Genomic DNA, 23945 nt, shown 5'->3' on the forward strand with positions numbered 1-23945 from the left:
GGGAAAGTAAAAAACAAAAATGCAAGAAATGAAAGAAAAAGATGGTTTCTGCAATCTATTTTGCTCTTACCTTTTACTGACAGTAAAGTCTAAATGTGCAAAGCAGATTCAGCACTGTGTATGTAGCGGAGCAAAAAGTAAAATATTTCCTCTGAGGTGACAGAGGAAGAAAGCCCAAAACTTAAAATCATACTTGGGTAAATGTACTTAATTACCTGCCGCCACTTTCAGAGTAACATCATGCCGCACACCCAGAAGGGCTGCATTCCTCAGCTTCACTCCTCCTCCTCCACCTCCTCCTCCTCAGCTGAATGTGCCTGTAGGTGAGTGTTTGGGTAACAGCCGCCCACCAGCCTGAACACACAACAGTGACAAAGACAAGGACCATCAATGAAACTGAGAGGCTCGAATTAGCAGGTAAGTGTGTTAAAATTTATCTCTGAGCTCTAACAACCTGATAACATGGTTGGAAAGACGCTATTTATTATCTACTAATAAAAAATAGTTTGTTTTTCAGGAGGGAAAAATGTCACTGGTGATATTTGTTTCTAATGTAAACAACAGTTGATTTAATTTCTATTTGGTAAATAAAAGAGCTTAGAATATAGTTCATTTACAACGACAATAATCATGATTAAACTTAAAAAGATTCTTGTATCAAGAAAAATATTCAAATGAAACTGAGTAGGATAAAAGTTTACTTGTGTCATTTCACATTTGAGAAATGTCTTTTTTTTACCATATGTGAAGAAAATTTTCTTATGAGGGAAAGATAAAAAATTATTTTTTTAATCAGGAAAAGGAGGAACACTTTCACCAGTTTCAGTTCTTAATATTTTCAAAGGTGCCTAGAATTAAAGTTTTAACTGCAAAGAAAAACATATTTTCTAGTTACAGTTTCCAGGGTTTTGGGGACTTTTAGTTCTCGCTGATTATTTTCTGAATGACGGTGATACTGAAAATGGTTTGGAGTAGTGAAGTTAGTAAACAGAGAGAGAGGAGGTATGTGTGGGTGGAGTCTGAGTCCTCGAGGAATGTCAGCATGCTCTGCCACATTCCTGCCCTCAGCAAATCTGTGTGTCTTCTCCTGCAAACACCAGACTTTCACACACTTCAAACATCTTATGCAAACTTTAAATTTGCTACTTGTGTTAACTGATCACTGAGGGTTCTTCTAATGTCTGAAGAGAATAAATTCAGAAAGACAAAATGTTCACTTACAGGTTTATGCACCTTGCTATGCAAACACGCTGGTAAAGTTACATGTCATCATGTACGTCACCTGGCAGTATTACTGGTTTGGACCGAGTAACAGCACAATTCTGAACTGTCTGCTGTCACACTGAAGCTACAGCAGCACAAAGGTAAATACACAGAGGGATATTAAATGCACATCTTCTTAAGAGTGCTGTAATAATTTATCATCTAATTATCTTTATTGCACCACCACAAACTTACACCCCCACAATAATAATGTTCCCAACAGCTCCTCCCTACATTTTCAAAATTCACCATTGCCAACAGAGATGTGGAGCCAGGCAACACAAATATCAGCAACAGTTTGCACCACTTTATTGAAGCCACACACTGTGCTGCATGCTGGGAAGTCTGCTAATGAGCTAACAATTTGTCATATGACAAGTTTAGTCAATGCTTGGTTAGAAATTCACTATTTTCACTTAAGTTTTGATTGAGTTTCATGTAACTTGAGTTTCAGCTGACTTATGCCAAAAAAAACAAACCGTACTTAGTTAATGATTAGAGTTTGGATTACCGAAACTGCACAGTGATACTTAACAGGATATCTACTGTGTGCTGTTTTGTGTTTGAAGAGTGCATGGGCTCCATCTATCCCCAGATAACGTTATTTTATGTTGAATGTGCAGCAAGTGGAGCAAAAGAAGAAATATGAAGTAGAAATGTAAGTAAAAATGCAAATAATGTTAAAGTGTGTACTAGAGTGAATGTATTTAGTCACTTCCCAACTTTCTCTTTAAGCAAGAGAGAAACACTAAAGCAGTTTAAGTGAGAACTGGTCTCTCCAGATCATCTTTCCTGCTTCTGAATGCAAAAGGGAGGAGGGGGAACAACAGTGAAAAGTAAAGAAAAAATATTTACAGATGTGTCAGGTGCTTTCAAACACACTGTTGTTTGTCTTATGGTCCCATATTGAATGTTGTAATCTTCTTTTTTTATGCTTTACAAAAAAAAAAGGTTGTTTGCTTTGGAATTCCGTGTCAGAAAATTTCTGAAACCACCCCTGTCGATACTGACACCAAGATAGTGATATCTTATACTCGTTTCCACTCTAAGCCTGGCTTCATTTTTCATACATTACTCAGGTGGGAGGTTACAGTATCATATGGAAACAACAGGGTGAGAAAGTTGCTCTGTTCCCATGATAGAGACAAGAAAAATACTAATCTGAAAGTCTCCAGGTGCTTTAGTCCATTTCAATTACTACATTCAACAATCTCAAAACTTTATATAAGCCACAACAAAGTATGTTTTATAGATGAATATAATACTGCCTGAATTAGTGTTATTTAATCAGAGCAAACAAGAACGTTTACTACCAACATTTTTCATTTGGTTATTCAGACAATGTCTGTATGGGGTAACTAAAATGTGGTTAAAGGGGTCAGTTGATCCAAATCTTACCAAGACATTTGCTCCTGATCCCCTATGATGGAGTGTAAGGCCACAGAAGAGAAAACAAAGTCATAATGTTGGGAAAATAAAATTGTAATTTAGAGACAAAGTCATACCATTTCAAGATGTTTATATATCAATACTTTGTTATAGTAAAAAGGGAAGAGCAGCCTGTCTGTTTATGTGTGAAAAGAGTGATGTGACCTTTAGTGACCTAAAGATATAGGTTTCACCAATACCTTATTATCATAGCTTTTCAGATACTGAAATTAAATGACATTGACACCAATTACTGTACATGATGTATGAGTGAATGAAGCACAGCAGGGACTTTTTTGATGAGATAAACATATGTTGTCATCTCTGTTCAGAGGAAACCATCAAAGCCAAGTGGACTTTATGGCTCTTGAAATTATATGAAAGGCAGCCAGACTACCAAAAATATTACAAGTTTTGCTTTTTTAGGTTCTGTCGAATCCTTGTAGAGTTTAAGAGATATTGTAGCATTCATTCTCTTATGTAATAGTTAATGTAGTTTTTTCTTTCTGTTTGAGTTAGCTCAGTTCTTTTGTTTTACCAAGGGCCATTACATATAGTTTAACTTGAGTTTAATTTTACTGTAACACCAACGCACCACAAGGAAATATATTTAAAAAAATATATGAAATAAAGAAAAGGCCATCAGTACTCACCATTAAAATAGAGCTGCTGAACAGCAGTAGGGGCAGGGAACAGTTATTTCTGGCAAAGCTTCACCTATTTCCCAGGTGCGTGGAAAAGGAAAAGGGAAAAGGTCTCAGCTAGGTTAGAGTGAAACACACCACAACGGTATTGCTGCAATCATAAAAAATGTCAGCATCATGTCTCTTTGTACCCTTATACCAATTTGGGAGTATTCAGTCTATTTCATAATTACAACTACAACGGCTGACCTTGTTTCCACACAATTTAAATAGCACGCTTTTTTAAACACGTTTGTTAACAAGCAAAACCAGAGGCAAATAGCGTGTAACTTAATTTAATTAATGTTAATATTGAATTGTAGTTTCTGAAACTGTCAGTCATGGTTGCTTTGAAACCATTAGCACTCTGTTTTTTGGCACTTTTATAGTTCTTATCATGAAGTGAGAGATGTTTAATATAATTAAATCTGTGTCACAGCCTCTAATGGCGTCAGAATTCACCTCATCTCAAAGTTAAATTAACTTACTGTGGCGTGTATTGCTAGCTTCACAATTTCTGAGGCCAAATGACAACACGAAGCTTCTTACACTGTCTTACTTCACTGTTACTGACACGATTGGTTACACGTTTGGTTTTAAAAACAAAGAACATGACTACGACAAATTACAAAAATTACACATTAGCTAAAAAACTCACCATGTCCTCTTTAAAAAGTCGACCTCAAGAGCAGCACCCGGCAACAACGGCAGATAAAGTCACTCCTTCAATTAAATAAAAACGGTTCTAACGGTCAAACCTTGTTTCTTTTCTCCATTTTCTGTCTTTCCGTAATTTTTAATTGGATTGCTAGCTTCTCCTTCCCTCCATAGCAACTTCCATGTCTCCCTCTTTTCGCGCTCTCTCTCCAGCGGGTGCCGCTGCCGTTAGCCGTTGTTCTCTTAAAGGGACAGTACACATTTTAAACCCAAATATCCAAATTAAACTAAATGAAAAAGATGACGTTTAGCCTAGTGAGGAGTGAGTGAGCGAAATTAATAATACTTCGATACTGATATACAGTATATGTGAAATTATATAGGAAATTATATAGTAATTCATATGGAAATTTAACTGACTGTTTATGAATAACATACTGTAGCAAGGCTGGAATGACTGTTAACTGCTGGTTTAGTCAATTTTATCATGAGTACATTTAACTGATAGTACTTTTACTTTAGTACAATTTTGGATGCATGCTTTTATTTGTAAGAGGAAATTTACACTGTTGACACTGTTACTTAACGTCACTGCCAGTAGATGTTGCACTTGACCACCAGCATCTCAGACCAAAACAAATGCTTCTACAGCCACACCACTGGTCTCCCTTTGGCCAAACCACCCTTAGCAAGTTAGCTACAGTTAGCATGCCTACTGAAGGTGGTTACGAGTTACTTACACATCGAGGAGAAAAAAAAAAGTCAGTTATGAGTCAAGCTGCAGCCCTTTATCAGTTCAAAGGGTTCTCGATCTTGGCAAACCCAGACTTGTACTTCCAGGATACTGACTGTCCACTGGCCGACTGGGTTTTGAGCCCATAGTCCCCATGGCCAGTCCGCCTGTGCTCTGGTCTTATTGCTTTCTTTGTCAGAGTTTTCTTTGGCCCAAAAACATATTTTCTTCAGTGGAGGAGATTCTGGAAGGTTGTTGTCACCTGAACATACTGTGCCATCTCACCTGTGGGTGGTCTCTATGTGTAAAATGGGGAGGGCCAACAGTTAAACAGTTAATGGTATAAAGATTCTGAGTACTGATTCAACCAGTGCAAATCAAAGTATTTATGACATTGATGCCAAATAATATCACAATCTAATATGCCATTTATTAGTTTTGCAACATCACCTGCACAAGATAACATGGTCATTTCTGCTGGTCGACATATTTATATTACCCACCCATCATCATATAACTCAGTCCTTGTAGTGATGGTTCAGTTTTGTTTTTATTTTTGTTGTTTTATTTATTGACAGTTTGGTTTAATGTTAAAAAAAAGGTTACATGTAAAGCTTACTAATGTGTACAACTGTCTTCCTGCAGGTCACTGGTGGAGCCTGGTGCTGCTGAGTGATGGAGCTGAAGGTGTGGGTGGAGGGTGTGGTCAGAGTGGTTTGTGGCGTATCACGAAGCACTTCCTGTCAGGACGTCGTGATAGCTCTTGCACAAGCAATTGGTAAGTTTGTCAATTTTCATCCAACACTGATTTATTCACATATCCTTTAAACACTGTTACTGCTACTGCTATTACTTCTACTTTTTGGAGACTGGCAAGTTTTGCTGTCACAGTTTCTGGAACAGAATTAATTACAGTAGCTTTCTGTAACACCATCCATCAAGCTGTTAACTACGAAAGTGGAATATCTAACTGATTGATTGTTGTAAGATTTGCTGAGAATGCTATAGCTCCTAATGGGATATTTCTTCATTAGAGGACTGTACAGACTTAAAATAACATTTTATATCTTCATTTTAGAATAGCAACATCATCACATTGTTTGCTTTTTTCCTGCAGTTTTATATTATGGGGTGCACTAAAGTAAACTGTTTAATGTACATGCTTTTTATTGCATGTCTTTTATTTTGTTTTATAGAGTAGAATCATTAAAACTTCCCCTTTGACAGCCTCAAAATGCAGCCCCCTACATTCAGCTGTTTGTTGGTTGTAATATTTTGTACTGTTGAATATTAATCTTTCATGTGTATCTGTACCTGTTTTCCACAGGTCAGACTGGTCGTTACATTCTTATCTTGAAGCTACGAGAGAATGAGAAACATCTGGTTGCCGATGACTGTCCCCTGCAGCATCTGGCTCAGCTGGGACAGCTGGCTCCAGAGGTCCAGTTCATTCTGCGGCGGACCGGTCCCAGCCTCAGTGATGGACAGAACACATCAACCATAGAGAGACATATTCCCCTACCCAGACCATCAGAACCAGAGCCCCCCAAATACAGAGGACCACACAAGGCTCTCACCTTCAATCTGGGTCCCTCAACACTTCCCAGGAGGACTAAACCAAATAGGGCCTGGTCTCCATCGCCTAGGGCATCCCCAGAACCACGAGCGTCCCCTGTCTCTTTCCTAGACGCTCCCAACTCTGTGAAAGCTGTCCCCTCTTACCCCTTCAAAGAGGAAGTGTTCAGGCAGATTCTGCAGCAACAGAGGAGGTTACAAGACCTGGAGATTCAGATTCAAGCTCTGGAAAGGGAAACAGAGGTGTGGGAGCAGGAGAGGTCATCCGCTGTGGTTCCAATCCTGAATCAGGACCTTACAGAGGAACTGGAGGAACTGGAGCAGCAGCTGAGGCAGAACGAGGCAGAGCTGATGCACAGAGCACACTGGGAGGAACAGTTACAGGCAGAGCTGGACAGAGAGGAAGGTACGTGTTCAAACCTATGTTCACTGATTGTGGCAACTGTCTTCATCCTCTGACACTTTTAAAATAAGAAATGTTAACACTGTTATCAACAGATATGCACAGACACCTACACCAGATACACTCATCAATGGATGATCACAACAATCAGATCAAGGAGCTCCAGGCCCGTTCTGCACATGTAGAACAGGACATACAACTCACAGCCCACAAACTAAGCTCTGCAGTGAGTCAGCAGCAGGAGGAGGCCCTGGGGCCCCTGAGGCAGGAGCTCCACAACCGCCTGCAGCAGGGAGAAAAACTGAATGCAACGGCATCAGAGACACAGAGGGAGCTTCAGACTGCAGCAGGAATACTACAGGTATAACTACTGTGATCAGTGGATTCAACACATGGAGGTGAAGTGAATTTGCACACTGTTTTTGTGACCTTTTCCAAACTTTGAGGGAACAGAGAAACCTGAAGCTATGACATTAGCTTTGTCACACAAACCACAAATAGTCACTACAACGCACACGTTTTCAGTTATTACCTCAAAATCTGCCTGATCAAATTAAAAATTAAATTTAAGGTAAAGAAAAACCCTGAATAGCTCCCATGGTAGCTACAACACATATCATCAGCGGCTCTGGTGGGCTTTGGGGCGACAGCAGCACACTGTATAATGTCTTTATGGGAGGTTTAAGGGGGTTTATAGTTGTCATTACAAAATGTGCCAATGTGAGGAGCCATCGGGGGCCCCTTTTCCACTTTCCACATTTGCCTGGTTTGCCTCTCCTGGTGGTGCGCTGTATACTGTGAAACAAAGAACAAACCAGCAGTGTGAATAAAAGTGAATGTGACTTTCACTTTGTTATGGTCAACAAATCCCACAAAAAGACCCAAACCAACAGTGTGTTAGTCCGTCTTTTAGTAGACTTCCCCATCCGGTCTGTGTCGCTCAGCCCAAACTCCATTGGTTTCATATTTAACAAAAAAAATGCCCAGTAATTCTGTACAACACCTGTTTTTTCGCAAATGTTAGTCAAACAGGGTAAATAGTGCATTTGTTTGGGGCTATTTTCACCTGTGTATTTATATACATTTGGTGCTCTAGTGACTATTTGTGGCAGCCGGTGTGTGTGTTCATGATAATGAAGGAACATGTCACCCAGTGCAACTGTATGTTTCATTAATGTGTTTTTAATAGTATTTGAATATAAATGGAGCTCTGTGGTTCAGAGGAATAAGATATATCAGGCTTTGATACACAGGTAATTCTTGTTGGTGATATAATATTCCTCCATCCTCTAGGACAGATGGCAGCTGGTTGAGGAGCTGAATAAGGAGCTGAGGCAGTGTAACCTGCAGCAGTTCATCCAGCAGACTGGTGGTGCCAACAACGACCAGACAAACTCGCTGCCTATCACTGAAGTTTACCTCAGCAACGCCGGTATCATGGAGTAGGAGCAGCTGAAACCCTCACTGTACGTCAACAAGAAAATATTAATTATTACAGTTATTTTTACTTTTCTATGGGAGTAAAATGTACGTAGGCATTAAAAGGGAACAGGACAGGGAAGAAAAGCTCAGTTTCACTCTCAGGTGAAAAAATTGTGTGTCCAGTTTTTCATCTTCTCAGATCAGATTAAGAAAACAAAAACACAAATGAACACATGAATGTAGAAATGGCAGAAGAAAAACAGGCACTCCTATTTTGATGATTACAAGTGAAAATAAACTGAAACAATCATGAATAACTCTCTTTTTCTACTGCAGGACATGGACTAGAAGAGAAAAAAGTTCTCAGAGTCTGAAAACCCAAAGACAGTCCAGACCTTATTCTGTGTGTGTGTGTGTGTGTGTGTGTGTGTGTGTGTGTGTGTGTGTGTGTGTTTGTGTCACTGCCTGTTTTTTTTGTAAAAATGAAGAACAAGACTGTCTTTGAATTAAAATTAAACAAATGTTTGTATTGTATGTTTGCTTGTTGTGTTAATATATAGTCTGTTTGTAATTCATAGCTCACACAATATGACCTTTATAGAAGGTATCATTTCAAGCTCACACAAAGCAGCAATCTTTTCTCCACTAGAGGACGCCAAAGCTTCGTCCATTAACAGCCCCGTGTATGCACTTAATATACTGTACAAGCACATGTATGCATATGCTCGTGAACTTTTATGAGAAACGAAAATACATACATAACTGAACGTCTAAGAGTCCACATACAATCACAACAGGGCTGCTTTATATTTCATAAAGAATTCATTGTTTAATTGTTTGGTTTATAAAATGTCAGGAAAAAGTAAAAAAAAAAAAAAAAATGCCACAACTTTCAAAAGTCAAAAGATGTTTTCAAATGTCCAACACCTGTCAACAAACAGTCCATAGCCAAGACACGCGTAATTTACTATCACATCTACAAATCAATTAATCAACTACTCATTTCAGCTCTATGTATTATAAACCATTCGGGCAGCAAAGATTGTTTGAAGAGGAGTAATTTTGCACTTATAGATTATCCTGTGTGATTAACATCAGAAAACAAGTTTGGAGAAGAACAGAGACAAAGTGTTTGACATACACAAAAAGCCAAACTGCACACATGCAAATAAAATAGCTGGAAACGAACCATATCCTTGATATGAACCGTGGATCATCAACTCTCATCACTAATCCAGCTGGACAGGTCTGGACAGGTACAGGCATTATCCCAGTCCTGATGTGGATTCACAGCAAATATCGACTCTATAGATAATAACGTCTGTTCACCAGGAATTCACTGCAGGATTTTGGATGTGAAATCTCACAGCTGAGCCTATCCTTGCATCTGTCATATGTGACTATATATCACTTTGTTATATTTCTATTTGTGTATACAGAAACAGATATTTTTGAATAAATGTCCATTTTGTGACTCTTGTGTAAGTCTTTTGATGTCATATTGGAGTCTCTGAAGTTCCTAAGAACTACAGGAATGGCTAGAAATTATTCTCATTTTCTACCTATGTTCCTAAAACAAGATATTGTCTAAACACAGCTACTCTGATTTAATTGTATTAAAACAATAATAAATGCTGCTCATTAGATCCTCTTTTGAATATATATATATATATATATATATATATATATATATATGAAAATACATCACACAAATGAATGTTTTCAGTTTCAGACTTGATCTGCTTCTCAACTTGGATTTCAGCAGCTGTCCTCAGTCACTGAAGACCACCATCCACTTCAATACACACCTACAGACACCTCTCATACACTTGTCTCTGTGCTTTCTGTGGGAGAACACAGAGACAATGACGAACCGGCCCTCAACCTAAACTCCGACCAAGACGAACATATGAACCAAAGTTCAAACCCAGGATACAGAGGTTCAGTGAAGTTGGTGTTGAAGGTGTGGAGGTGGATCAGTGTGTCAGAGAAGACGCTGTAGAAGGACAGAGTGCCAGCAGGACAGTCCACATACACTGCTACTGTGTGAGAGACAGACGAGGAGGGGAGAGGCAGTTTGATTTCTCTGTCACTGTGACAGACGGAGTAACCCTCCTGAGAGCAGATCAGACTCCAGGACTGATCATTCTTTCCAAGCTTGCACTCATCCCCTTCTCCTCTCCTTCCAATTCCTTTGTAAGCCACTGATACGTTAACATGTCCTCTCCACTTGACCTCCCAGTAACAGCGACCAGTCAAACCATTGCTACACAGGACCTGCGGCCAAAAATCAAATCTCTCTGGGTGATCAGGATACGGCTGCGCCTCTCTTGCTGTCACCTTTCTGTTGTTGTCTGTTAGTTTGAGGGTTCTGTTTGCTGTGTTTGGGTCCAGTTCCAGTTCACAGGCATCTGATGGAGAGAACAAGACAGTGCAACAGAAGTTCAACCTCTGTTGATTTATTAGCAACTTCACAAAAACTCACTACTGACAGTTAAGTGAACTGATTCAAACAAAGTCAGTTACCCAACTTTGAATTAATTTAGTAGGGTTAATCCTCAAAAATCTTCGATCATTAAGATAATCAATTTTCATCAGATACAACTTGACTGATGTTGCACAGATGTTATATTAACCTCATTATTCAATACTGAAACCAAGGTAGGTGAAAGTGTTGTTGCATGACAGACAGGAAACTAACAAGCTGAAGTCAGGGTCCATCTTAACATTGCATGCAGAGTGAAGCATATATAATGATGGATACAGATGAATGATGGGTAATCTTTCAGACTTCATTGTTGTACTTCAGTAAACAAAAAAGTCATGTTAAATAATTAAACATACGTGGTTATGTTCTTGTGAAGTTAAGTTGAAATACACTCACACTTTCTTATACCGGGTTTTAGCCTCTGTAGTCCACCGTGCTCCATCCTGGAGATCAGAATTAATTTCATACACGTTCAGTCATACCCACCATGAAACAGGACTGTCAGCCAGTCAAAGTGGAAGAAAAACAGTATGAAAGCTATTGATATCTGTCTAAAGGGTCAAGTCTGTTGTTGTCTGCCTGTACCATCAGACTTCACTGCTCTCAGGACACATTCCCTCCACTGCCTACGTCAACCTCAGTCAGTGCCAGACCCCCCTCCCCTCTTTGAGTCCCTCAAAAGTTAAAAATCATATACCTGTACCTCTACCTCCCTTTCCCTCTAAGACAATTGAAAAAGTCTACTTAACCAACTGTTTGCGTAATACTTCCAGAACAACTTCATAGAGGCAAACTCCCTCTCCTGCCCCATTTCTCCATCATAACTTCTCCTACAACCTCTATGCTGATGACACCAACTAATTCTTTGAAAGACTCTTATACTAAACACTTTTTCTGTGGCACTAAACACGCTCTTAGTTGTTTGTTGGGGAGAGATGAGTTCTTGCTGAGTTTAAGTACACTTGTTATGAGTCACTTTGGACAAAAAATTCTATCAGATGATTGGAATTAAATACCTGAGAGTGTCCAGTCTCCATTGTGGATTCTTCAGTGCAGCAGACAGCAGCTCCTCTCCTGAGTCTCCTGGATGATTGTAGCTCAGGTCCAGCTCTCTCAGATGGGAGGGGTTGGATTTCAGCCCTGACTCCAAAGCAGCACACCCCTCCTTTGTGATCAGACAGCCTGAAAGCCTGCATAGGGACAGAATCTGACTGTCAATGTGAAACTTGTTCCATGATAGATTTTCATATTAGTCCACTGATTAGCATGTTAAATGTCATAACCCTCACCCACTCATAGCTCTGAGGCATGCGTAAAAAAAACAAACGCACCAGACCCCCCTCCCCAAGCACCAGTAATTCTAGAGAGCACTTCTTATAATAATCATTATACTATAACTAAGTGCACGAGTGAGTTTTACTCATTTACCAACAGGGAGAATATCCAAATCCAAAGCTAAACCCCCACTGACTCCTGTGTAATTTGAAAATTGCTATGAATCCAATCACAGTTACATAAAACAAAAATCGTGTCAATAGTTTTTTTTCCCCCACCTCTTTCTGGATTGTTTATTTTGTTTCTTGGTAAGGAGAATATTCAAATTGTTTCGCTCTAAACCATGACTGCATCCAAATGGATCAACAACTCCTCCAACCTGAGCCACCACACAGGTGGGTTTTTTTTTTTATCCCTATGATACAACCAATAGGAGGTTCTCCCAAGATAGCGCTCCTACGGTGACAGGCGAAATGGACCTTGGTTGTCATGGTTACAGTAATAAACACGCAGACTGTACCGAGAGTGACATACCTACCTTTGTTGCCATAATTACTATAATACATGACTTGGTTAGTTTGAGGCACAAAAACTACTAGGTTTAGGAGAAGATCGTGATTTAGGTTAAACTAAGTTCTTCCTCAACATTAGAAGACCTTTGTTGTCATGGTTACAATAACGACATGGTTCACTTTGTCAAACGGTCGTGGATAATAGAAAGACATTGGAATGGGAATTAAACACTGCTCTCCTGTGTCATATTGACACTCCTTTGCTCCTGTCATAACTACTACTATAACAATTTATCTATGGGTCATAATAACCAGCTGCACAGACAATATATGGGTTTGTTTTTTGTTTTTTTTGTTTTTTTTTTTACAGGAAGACAGTCTCAAATAAAAGCAGTTCACCTCTGCCATGAACCGGTGTACCTGATGTCATAAACATTTCCCTGAAAACCCAAGTCAGGGTTGGGTGTCCTGATCCAACGCACCATATTGGAGACAATTTTATTTAAAATAAGCCCCAAATGTCAAACTTACTCATCCTGACCTGAGAGTTTCCAGTGTACAGTGGGGGCTCTCCAGTCCAACAGAGAGCAGCTTCACTCCTGAATCTTGCAGGTCGTTGTTGCTCAGGTCCACCTCTCTGAGACTAGAGGTCTGGGAGCTGAGAACTGGGGCCAGAGCTTCACAGCTTCTCTCCGACAGGTTACAGCCGCTCAACCTGAGGGCAGATTTTAGTTTAGTCAGTCACATCACATACTGAAGATGTACAATAATCAATAGCTTGCTGGGTGATCTTTAACATGGAACTAAATGTTGACCTGAGAGTTTCCAGAGTACAGTGTGGACTCTCTAGCCCAGCAGAGAGATGCTTCACTCCTATGTCCTGCAGGTCGTTGTTACTCAGGTCCAGCAATCTCACCTTAGAGGACTGGGAGCTGAGAACTGTGGACAAAGCCTCACAGCTTTTCCTCGAGAGGTTACAACCGCTCAACCTGAAAAGCATTAAGCAAAGTAAAATAAGTGATTGTCATTTTTTCCTCACACACAGAAAAGGCTACATTGAAATTGACTTGACATGTATATACGTACACGACTTCTCTTGAAGCTTGAACCACTGGCAGTAGCCTCAAAAGAGCTTTCTCTGAAGCAGAGTATTTCTTAAGCTCAAACACATCCAGGTTGTCTTCTGATGACAGTAAGATGAAGACCAGAGCTGCCCATTGATCAGGAGAGGGTGATGTTGAACTCAGGTACTTTTGCACCTCTTCCACTAGAGAACAGCTCTTCAGTTCGCTCAAACAGTGGAACAGATTGATGATTTTCTCTGGACTGTGATTCTCCCTCATCTTTTTCTGGATGTACCCAACTGTTTCTTGATATGTCTTTGTGCTGCTAATTCTCTGTGACAACAGGCCTTGTAAAAGATTTTGATTGGTCTGCAGTGAAAGACCCAGGAGGAATCTGAGTAACAAGTCCAGGTGTCCATTTGGACTCTTTAAGGCCTCGTCCACAGCACTCTTATAGAAGTTTGTCATTGCAGCGTCCACCTTTTCTGTGTTAGCCTCCTTGGGGTTTATTTGTGCTTCTGACATTAAATTGACTCCGGAGTTGATGAAGGTCAGATGGACATGAAGAGCAGCCAGAAACTCCTGAACACTCAGATGGATGAAGCAGAACACCTTGTCCTGGTACAGGCCTCTCTCCTCTTTAAAGATCTGTGTGAACACTCCTGAGTACACTGAGGCTGCTTTGATATCGATGCCACACTCTGTCAGGTCTGATTCATAGAAGATCAGGTTTCCTTTCTGCAGCTGCTCAAAAGCCAGTTTTCCCAGAGACTCAATCATCTCCCTGGTGTCTGGACTCCAGTGTGGATCTGTCTCAGATCCTCCATCATACTTGACCTTCTTCAGTTTGGCCTGAACCACCAGGAAGTGGATGTACATCTCAGTCAGGGTCTTGGGCAGCTCTCCTCTCCTTCTGGTTTTCAAGACATCCTCCAGAACTGTAGCAGTGATCCAGCAGAAGACTGGGATGTGGCACATGATGTGGAGGCTTCGTGATGTCTTGATGTGGGAGATGATCCTGCTGGCCTGCTCCTCATCTCTGAACCTCTTCCTGAAGTACTCCTCCTTCTGTGGGTCAGTGAACCCTCTGACCTCCGTCACCACGTCAACACACTCAGGAGGGATCTGATTGGCTGCTGCAGGTCGTGTGGTTACCCAGAGGCGAGCAGAGGGAAGCAGTTTCCCCCTGATGAGGTTTGTCAGCAGCACGTCCACTGAGCTGGACTCTGTAACATCAGTCAGGATCTCAGTGTTGTGGAAGTCCAGAGGAAGTCGACACTCATCCAGACCGTCAAAGATGAACACGACCTGGAACTGATCAAACCTGCAGATTCCTGCTTCTTTGGTTTCAGGAAAGAAGAGATGAACAAGTTCCACCAAGCTGAACTTTCTCTCTTTCAGCACATTCAGCTCTCTGAAGGTGAATGGAAATATGAACAGTATGTCCTGGTTGACTTTGTCTTCAGCCCAGTCCAGAGTGAACTTCTGTGATGAGACGGTTTTCCCAATGCCAGCCACTCCCATTGTCATCACTGTTCTGATTGGTCCGTCTCTTCCAGGTGAGGCTTTAAAGATGTCTTCTTGTCTGATGGTTGTTTCTGGTGTGTCTGGTTTCCTGCTGTTGGTTATTTTAATCGCTGTGACTTCATGTCCATTACAGTTCTCTGAACTCTCTCCCTCTGTGATGTAGAGCTCTGTGTAGATGTTCTTCAGAGATGTTGGGTTTCCTGCTTTAGCAAGGCCCTCAAACACATTCTGAAATCTCTTCCTCTGGTTAGATTTGAGTTTTCGTCGACACACAGCATCTTGAGCTCCTTAAACAAACAAAAACTCAAATCAGAAGAGGATCAAAGAGAAAATGACAGAAATCATATCCGTGAAGTGTGGCTCTAAAGTTTTGGTTCAGTTCATCTGGAGGACAAACTGTTATAATGTGAGTGTTTTCAGGACCCAAATGGAGACAAACTCAAACAAAAGTTGGTAAGTGCAAAAAGGGTAATTTAATAAACAAACAGACTTTAAAAACTGATGCAAAACTGAGGAAATGGCAAGAAAACAAAACTCAGAAAATCCAATAAGCTGGCAAAACTCAGGGACATGAGGAAACATCAGGGGGACTGAACAGGACCAAACAGAAGTAAAACAGACAAACTGCCCAAAACAGAGAATAGGACAGAGACTTCAATGCACAAGGGAGGCAAAGGTCATTGACATTCTCACTTCCCTCTCAGAGCAGAGTTCCTCTAACATTTATACTTCTAAAGCTGTTCAAAGTCACTCACTGTTCTGCAGGGACTCAGCCAAGTCTTCCTGTTTTATTTTCCTCAGGATGTGCAGCACGATCTCCATAAATGCTTCTTTGCTTCTCTTCATCTGCTCCTCCATCTCACCATCCGCCCCCTCCCTATCCTCCCTATGCGTCTCTAAGCATTGTGGGTAATCTGCTCTCAGTACCGTCTGGTAGCTCTTCAGCTCCTTTCTCGCAAGAGTGAAAACTTCCTCCTCAATCAGCTGGAAAAGACAATACATGTAACATTCAGTTTAAACTACTAAAACACAACATCTGGCATATGTGTTTGCTTGGTACGGTCAGAATGGTATAGTTTAATTTCTGAGTTTTGTAGTTAATAGTCAAAGGTGTGTTTGAGGGAAGAGGTAAAATATATGATAGAAGAGATTTTATGTACAATTAACAATGGAGCCCAACTTTTTCTGTTATCCCAAAGAACATAATTTAAGGAAGAAATAGCAGATCTTTGTAGATCTATGTTTGTCACAAGCAAAACATAAGTATTGGTAAATGGTTAAAGGAATTGTCTGTATGTATATCCTTACAAAAAATTACTTATTCTATGAAGGGAAAACAAGAGCTCTTTAAAAAAAAGTATGGGGGCCTTTTACTTATTATCTTGAACATACAAATTTGGAAAGTTTCCTGGGAGTGAAATTGAAGATGATTGATGGGCTCCTCTATTAGGAGTAGGATGCAGGCCTAGCGCACCTGGCTTTACGTTGACTGTATGGAGGGATGAAGTAGGACACTGGTGATAACTAGTTATAGGAATAACATTTGTTAGTAACTTATTTATTTATTTTAATTGTATAGTATGTATATGTATGTGTGTACATACATGTATATATATTTTTTCTCCTTTATTCTTGCGCTTATTCACTATTATAGTTATACACTGTGTGTTAAAAAAGTAATAACGAAAATGTAAAAAAAAAAAAAAAAAAAAAAAAAAAAGAGGTGTGTTTGAAAATCTACAAACCATAAATATTGAACTCAGACATGTTTGATCCTGCTGGGCAGACTGACATCCGGGACCCTTTGAGCTCTCCTGCAGAACACTGTGGAGAAAACATCATGTTTAAGGACGTTTAATGACTCAGACCTGCATACAACTTATTAAGCATCACTCTAAATGGTTAAATACCATGCTCACACATGTTGAGGAGTCTTTGAGCAAGACACTGAATGATGAATAGCTGTTTGGATTAAGCTGCAGAATTAATGTGCTGTAAAGAGAACCTTTTTTAGAGGACATGCAAATTGAGCTACAACCTTTTAATTTCTGGCTTTCCACCATCAGATTGTTCCTCTTTAAAATTCTTATGCTCTGACATAGAGTGGTTACTCTTCATGGAAGGACAGCTGGATGCAGGAGAATCTGGTTTCTCTGGGCTTCAACACAAAACAAACAGAGCTATGAGTGTGAATCATTATGGTAGTATGATTTGGGTACTGGATAGTCAAAAGATCTTTATCTCACCTCTGAGTTTCTGTTTCGCTGTCATGTTTCCCACACAAAGACATTTTGGAGGAAGGTGTTTACTCTTTGACCATAACTCTTGCTTAAAATGAAACATAAGAAGTAGTGTAATAGTGTAGAACAACTGACTACGGTACTAACTTTTTTTCTTTTGAAAGAGAAAGATGGCACAGTCAGTGGCAAACTGAGCTAAATAACAGCAGCTTTTAATACACTAATACCTTTAAAAACTGAATTGCAGATTTTTGCTTTTTATAATCAAATTAAATAAAAGATCAAAGATTGATATAAGGTAAAACACGAAAAACTATACCTTAAGAAACACGGAGAAATCATCTGCGTCACCAGACCGGAAACAACTAGAGAGAGAAACCACACAGACAAACACACATAGACGCACTTATTACTCACAAACGGAGCGCACTGTATTACGCCGCAGCCGCAAGTCAGCTGAGTGAATCAGAAGGCGGCATCATACAGTGCGCTTGTGCGTTGAAAAATGTAGTGCCAAAAGAAAGTTTTTCACGGGACGATAAACCACTGAAAATATTCTACATGAGCCTATATTTAAACAGATATTGGATTGTTTCAATGGGCGTTTTAAAACCAGTTGAGCAGTTCTACTCTTCCTCGGAATTACTTCTTACCTTGACCATTCTCACTCCTCATGCCTAAACAAAGGTCCAATTTGGATAGTAATAGTTGTACTTTCTGTGAGGAAGAAATAGAAACAGATTATATACTTTTCTTCTATCTTTATAGTAACACTCCCCTGCAATGTTTACCAGAAATGATATTCTACATTTGGAACCATTATAGAAGATGAGAAAGCTGAATATTTATCAAATACATAATTACATATTACATATAATTACATTATTTTTGGAAAATTCTTTATCCATAAATGTATATGTATTAAGACATGTCCCTTATTAATGATTTTTATAAAAGAACTAGCTCTACACTGCAAATCACTTAATTTTATGGAAAAAAGCTGCAAAAAAAACTACTAAACATTTATTCCTTTCAAATATTACAGTATAGTCCCCTTAGATATGTTATTCATTTTGTTTGTTTTTACGTTTTTTTTTTCTTACACTGATTTTAAACTTGCCATATTGTTATACACTTTCTACTTAAATTCAAATTCAAATTCAAAATAAACTGTGATGTGATACTGTAACTACAGGAAGTAATTTTACTGTGGTATTGCAACTACAAAAAGTACTTTTCTGTGACAATGTAACTAGAGGAAGTGCTTTTATTGTGACGCTGTACTCTTGCACTGATGGAATATTTTTACCCTGTGGTACAAAAGTTTATATATATGTAGCGACTAAGCCTAAACTTAAAGCCACTGAGGGGCTGCATAGACGGGTTAAAACTAATCGACGCGCTTGCTGCTGCTGCATGACTATAACTTGTGTCCAATGAAACAAACAGCTTCCAGATTCGCTTCTTTATTTGATGCTTTCTTTATTTCTCACCGTCTGGATCTTTAAACCATGCAAGAATCCATTACTCAGTGCAGATAAAGTCCATACAGCTTTGTTCACCAAACAACAAACCAACGTGACAGCAGCGCAGCGCAGCGGTCGAAAAACGGTGTGCTCCTTCCGTCTAGCAACACCTGACACCTGCCAGAAGATTCCCACCCATATAGAAATTCACACACACAATACAATGAGGACACCCACTGGCCAAATTTGGCATCTACATATATTCGCATAGAAATGGCTCCTACAATATACAGACCCTTTCCAAAAAATTAGAATATCATGGAAAAGTTGTTTAATTTCCATAATTCCATTCAAAAAGTTAAACTTTCATAGATTATAGATTCAGGGCCCACAATTTAAACGATTTCAAGTATTTATTTGTTTATTTTTACATAATTTGGGCTTCCAGCTCATAAAACCCACGAAAACAGGAATTCAAAAAATTAGAATACTGTGAAGAAATCAGCCCAAATTTTGCAGGGCATGAATGTTTTAAACTGAGTGTCACACACTAATCATCTACTAAACTCAAAGCACCTGCACAGGTTTCCCCAGGTGTAAATTGCTTCAGTTTGGTTCGATTGTCTCAGTTCGGTTCAATATGGGGAAGAATGCAGACATGACAACTGGCCAGAAGACCATCATTGATACCCTCCATAGGATGGGTAAGCCACAAAAGTTCATAGCTAAGGAGGCTGGCTGTTCACAGAGTGCTGTGTCCAAGCATATCAATGGAAAGTCTAGTGGAAGGGCAAAAGAGATGACCGTGGGCTTCAGCGGATTATCAAACAGAGAAGATTCAAGAATCTGGCAGAGATCCAGAAAGAGTGGAATTAGGCGGGAGTCACAGCTTCAAAAACCACCACATTCAGACGCATCCGGGAGATGGGCTACAACTGTCGGGTTCCTCGGGTCAAGCCACTTCTGAACCTGAGCCAACGTAGGAAGCGTCTCAACTGGGCCAAGGAGAAGAAGGACTGGACCGTTGGCCAGTGGTCCAAGGTCCTCTTTTCCGATGAAAGTAAAGTGTGCCTTTCATTCGGGAATCAAGGTCCAAGGGTTTGGAGGAAGACGGGTGAGGAACAGAACCCAAGCTGCTTGAGGTCCAGTGTGAAATATCCACAGTCAGTCATGATTTGGGGTGCAATGTCCGGTGCAGGTGTTGGTAAACTCTGCTTTCTTAAATCCAAGGTCACCGCAACAGTCTACCAGAGTGTTTTAGAGGACTTCATGATTCCTTCTGCTGAGGATCTGTATGGAGATGCAGATTTAATCTTCCAGCAGGACCTGGCCCCTGCCCATACCGCCAGAAGCACCAAAACCTGCTTTGATGCCCATGCCATCACAGTGCTTGACTGGCCAGCCAACTTGCCGGACCTAAACCCCATTGAGAATCTATGGGGTATTCTCAAGAGGAAAATGAGGGGCACCAGACCCAACAACAAAGAAGAGCTGAAAGCAAGCATCAAGGAAATCTGGGCTTCCATAACTCCCAGGCAATGCCACAGGCTGATTGCCTCAATGCCACGTCGCATCGAGGCAGTGATTAAGGCAAAGGGATTCCCAACCAAGTATTGAAGATTGACATATTGTTTTGAAAGTACCATATTTTGATTGATTTGATGTGATCCTAATTTCTTTTTTTTCTGCAAAAACTGAGAAGTAAATGGTGATTTCTTCACAGTATTCTAATTTTTTGAATTCCTGTTTTCGTGGGTTTTATGAGCTGGAAGCCCAAATTATGTAAAAATAAACAAATACTTGAAATCGTTTAAATTGTGGGCCCTGAATCTATAATCTATGAGAGTTTAACTTTTTGAATGGAATTATGGAAATTAAACAACTTTTCCATGATATTCAAATTTTTTGGAAAGGGTCTGTATATAGTTGACATGACCACTTCTACTCCTCCTCAGAATGACTTCTTACCTTGAACCTGACCCAACCAATCCAACCAGCGAAGGCATTGACCATTAGCCAATCAGAGAAAGTGGTGGGCGGGTCATGTCGACTCCGTGGTAGGATTCGTAAAATTAAACCAGCTAAAGAGAGCAAGAGAAGACGTGCAGCTTTCCCGGGAGAACAGCTCCACCAGCATCCCGTCGTTTTCGTTTGGTTGTAGTTTTTCTTTTATAGAGATTTAGCATTTAGCATGCTGCTAACAGGTGTCAAGCGAGGACTGATTTGGCGGCATTTGAGGAGCGTTTCCAGCCACACACCTTCAATTTTCCGGCCAGACGTTTTGAGAAAGAAACTTTAAGCCGCGCATTTACACCAACTTGGTTTTCTAAACGGAAGTGGCTTCTTTACGTGTCTGAATGTGGTCAGGTTGTGTGTTTTGCTTACGTGAAGTGGCAGCGGAGGGAAACCGGTTGATTCGGTGCCCATTCACTTTCCCGAGGAGCTGGACCCAGGCCGTCCTGATCTCCAGCTCATAATCCCGGGCGATGTCACCAGAGAGACTCGTGTCACAGTTCAAGATGAAGCAACATGTCTACCTGAGCTCCATCCACAGACAAGAGCTCTGTTTACAGAAGCTGAAATAACTCATAGTAATGTCAGACTGTGGCCTCATCCGACCATCGCGCGAAAACATGGCTACGCAACCCCATGACCCGGAAGAGACAAGCTCACTTCTCCTTGATGCATGTCCATACCATAGACTGTATAAAAAGGTCCACACTGACATTTTGAACTCATTGGACATCTGTGCCCTGATGAGAGACTTCATTTCCATAACACCTGAGCACAAGGCCACATTTGGATTATTATAACTACTGGAGCACCTGGCTCGCAGCTTAAGGTAAAGTATTTAGTTTAAGCTGCTGCCGAGGAGTTTAATATTCAGTTGTCAATTTCTTTTAACATCACACTGATATAGTTTACCTTTGTTGAGAAAATGTCCATAGATATGTTCTTGTGTGCTGTTGGACACATGTATTGCAATATTATGGCATTATTGTGAGATAGTATTGTCTGTTATACAACAGTTAGTTCCGACCAAGTAATTTGATTGGACGAGAGTTCAGCGCTGGGACTTTTAACTAGATGTATCACTCCGCTTAATCCTTAATTAGCGTTACGTTACAGGGCGTTATCTATCTTAGATTGTAACAAACTTTGCAAAGATGAAAATCTTTTCAGAAATAACATTTGAATGAAATGATTTATGGTCGTCAGGAGAGGATGAAGGAAACAACCTTGGATACTTGAGCGCACACCTTAGCTAACATGTAGACAAACTAGCAAGCTAGTGTGCACTGTGCAGGTCAGGAAAATGTTTGTGTGTTGCTTTGGGAACTATTTGTGATGGCATACCAAAAAAGAAATGATAAAATAAACAAACAAATCATAATCTGTTGTTGTTTATTTAACTAATATGGCGCTCATAGAACTGTCCTATAAAAACAATATAACATTAAAGGTCGTGATGTTGTACTGAATATCATTATATATTATAATATAAATTGGTGAGATATTGCTTAAACTTACTGAGTCTTGTTTTGTAGATCTGGCTGTTGTTGTTACTGCTGCTGCTTTTTTGGTCTGTGTTGCAGAAGTATTGTTGTAGGCCTATGTTGTATTCGTATGAGTTGGGGTGAAATGTTCCTCCCACTACAACAACCTCCAACTTAAAACATCTTCCCCGCAGCCCTGCATGAAATCAGTAAGAAAAAAATGAATTAATTAATTTCTTATAAGTCTATCAAGACAGAATGAAGGCATAGAAACCAGAGGAAACTTGTCCCTGTTGTGACAAAATGTGGTTTTAATCATATTTAGGATACAATGAGGAACATTAAAAACCCATTTTTTTTATATTTTTAATTTTACTTTGATTGATTTATGTTGGGGCTTCTCATGCTACAGCTCTGTGTTGTCTGTGTTTTAACAGCTTTCTAGCACAGTGGTTCAAAACCTTTTCAGGAGCGCCGCCCTCTTTTAAGGGTGAAAATGTTTCCCATGACCCCCTACCGGCATGTGGTTCTTAACTTGGGGGTCACAAAAATTGATCATTTTATAATTTTAATCAATGGTTTTTGTGTATAATTTTTTTCAATTGGGCTGGCTGCACATTTTCAGATCTTGCCTGTAGGAGTAGCTGTTGTCAAAATTCTGTGTCCTGTCTGTAATCTTATGTTTTCCTTTACATTAACCCTTATTATCACGTGTCATCTTCTGTGATGTTTAACCATAACCCAACTTTACTCTAACCTCAACCAATTATCACTGCATTGACTAACTGTAACCAAAGCCCTGACCCTAACCACAGAGGACTTGTTTGTAGGTGAATCTCTGACACAAGACCACTGTATATAAAAAATCTTATTCAGGTATTTGCTGTTTTAAATATGTTATATAATTAATGATAATAATTTCCAGTGCATGAATCCACTGTGGTCACCAGGGTCCACCTCTTATGTCACATTGATGTGTTTGCGCTACTGTCAGACCTGGTTCCAGTCAGGTTGCTGTGTGTTAAGTAACCAAGTGGTGAAGATGTCCAGTATGTGTGTGTTGTTGATTACATTAGGTCATAATTCAGGTCACCAGGTGTTATCCCATCTGACCACTTACCACCTCCTTCCAAATATACTGCAGTCTGGGATGTCGCTGTCCTCAGTCGACCCCGTGGTGTCTGTCCATCAGAGTGTTACCTCTTCTGACCCGAGGACCCTCACACAAACCTGAAAACAGAAACGGAAAGAGAAGAAAATATCAACACAAATGTTTTTTGTTTTGTTTTTCTAACATACAGTATCAGAGCGGCGTCTATCATCTCTTTCACATGGTGTCTGTGCCACAGCGCTCTAATCTAATCTGATCTAATTGTTTGTAATCTAATCTAATCTAATTTAATGTGCTGCCTTCTGATCCAATCCAGTTAAACTTGGCCTAATCTGAGCTATAGTATAATACGTTCAGAAAGGACAGAGGATGAGCTGGTTACAATTTCATACATTTTGTTTGCTCCCAATCAAAGAAACAACGTTCACAGTCTGTGAATTTTGCTAAAAATATTATAAAAGCTGTAATTTTCACCTGTTTTCATTTCATTGTCTGTGTCATTAACCACTTTATTGCTCTGTCCTATTTGCTACTGCACATTTATCCATCCAGTGTCTTGTTTTCATTCCCCTATGCTCTAATCAAAGGCAACACTATGAAT

The 23945-nt window shown here is 39.9% G+C and overlaps 2 protein-coding genes across 3 annotated transcripts; one reads left to right on the forward strand and one right to left on the reverse strand.

Annotated features, from left to right (window-relative positions):
• The first annotated feature begins 346 nt into the window (after positions 1–346).
• Positions 347–8609, forward strand: LOC111223360 (ras association domain-containing protein 8-like). Of its 2 annotated transcripts, XM_022747468.1 has the most exons (6): positions 347–417; positions 5410–5542; positions 6092–6745; positions 6838–7103; positions 8036–8208; positions 8501–8609. In XM_022747468.1, exons 2-5 carry the CDS (start codon positions 5440–5442, stop codon positions 8186–8188), a joined length of 1176 nt encoding a protein of 391 aa, XP_022603189.1. In that variant the 5' UTR covers positions 347–417; positions 5410–5439; the 3' UTR covers positions 8189–8208; positions 8501–8609. The 2 variants fall into 2 exon arrangements, with proteins under 2 accessions (XP_022603189.1, XP_022603197.1); XM_022747476.1 differs by lacking the exon at positions 8501–8609 and having other exon boundaries at positions 8041–8136.
• Positions 8610–8680: 71 nt separating this feature from the next.
• LOC111223375 (NLR family CARD domain-containing protein 3-like) lies at positions 8681–17652 on the reverse strand. The gene is made up of 11 exons (XM_022747487.1): positions 17590–17652; positions 17277–17358; positions 17069–17188; positions 16776–16854; positions 15786–16014; positions 13526–15317; positions 13255–13428; positions 12981–13154; positions 11669–11842; positions 11049–11095; positions 8681–10575 (listed from the first exon to the last, which is right to left on the reverse strand). Exons 2-11 carry the CDS (start codon positions 17318–17320, stop codon positions 9986–9988), a joined length of 3423 nt encoding a protein of 1140 aa, XP_022603208.1. The 5' UTR covers positions 17321–17358; positions 17590–17652; the 3' UTR covers positions 8681–9985.
• Between the last annotated feature and the right edge of the window lie 6293 nt (positions 17653–23945).

The sequence above is a fragment of the Seriola dumerili genome, unplaced genomic scaffold, assembly GCF_002260705.1.
Source record: "Seriola dumerili isolate Sdu_G_001 unplaced genomic scaffold, Sdu_1.0 BDQW01000011.1, whole genome shotgun sequence".
In the NCBI taxonomy this organism is placed as follows: Eukaryota; Metazoa; Chordata; class Actinopteri; order Carangiformes; family Carangidae; genus Seriola; species Seriola dumerili.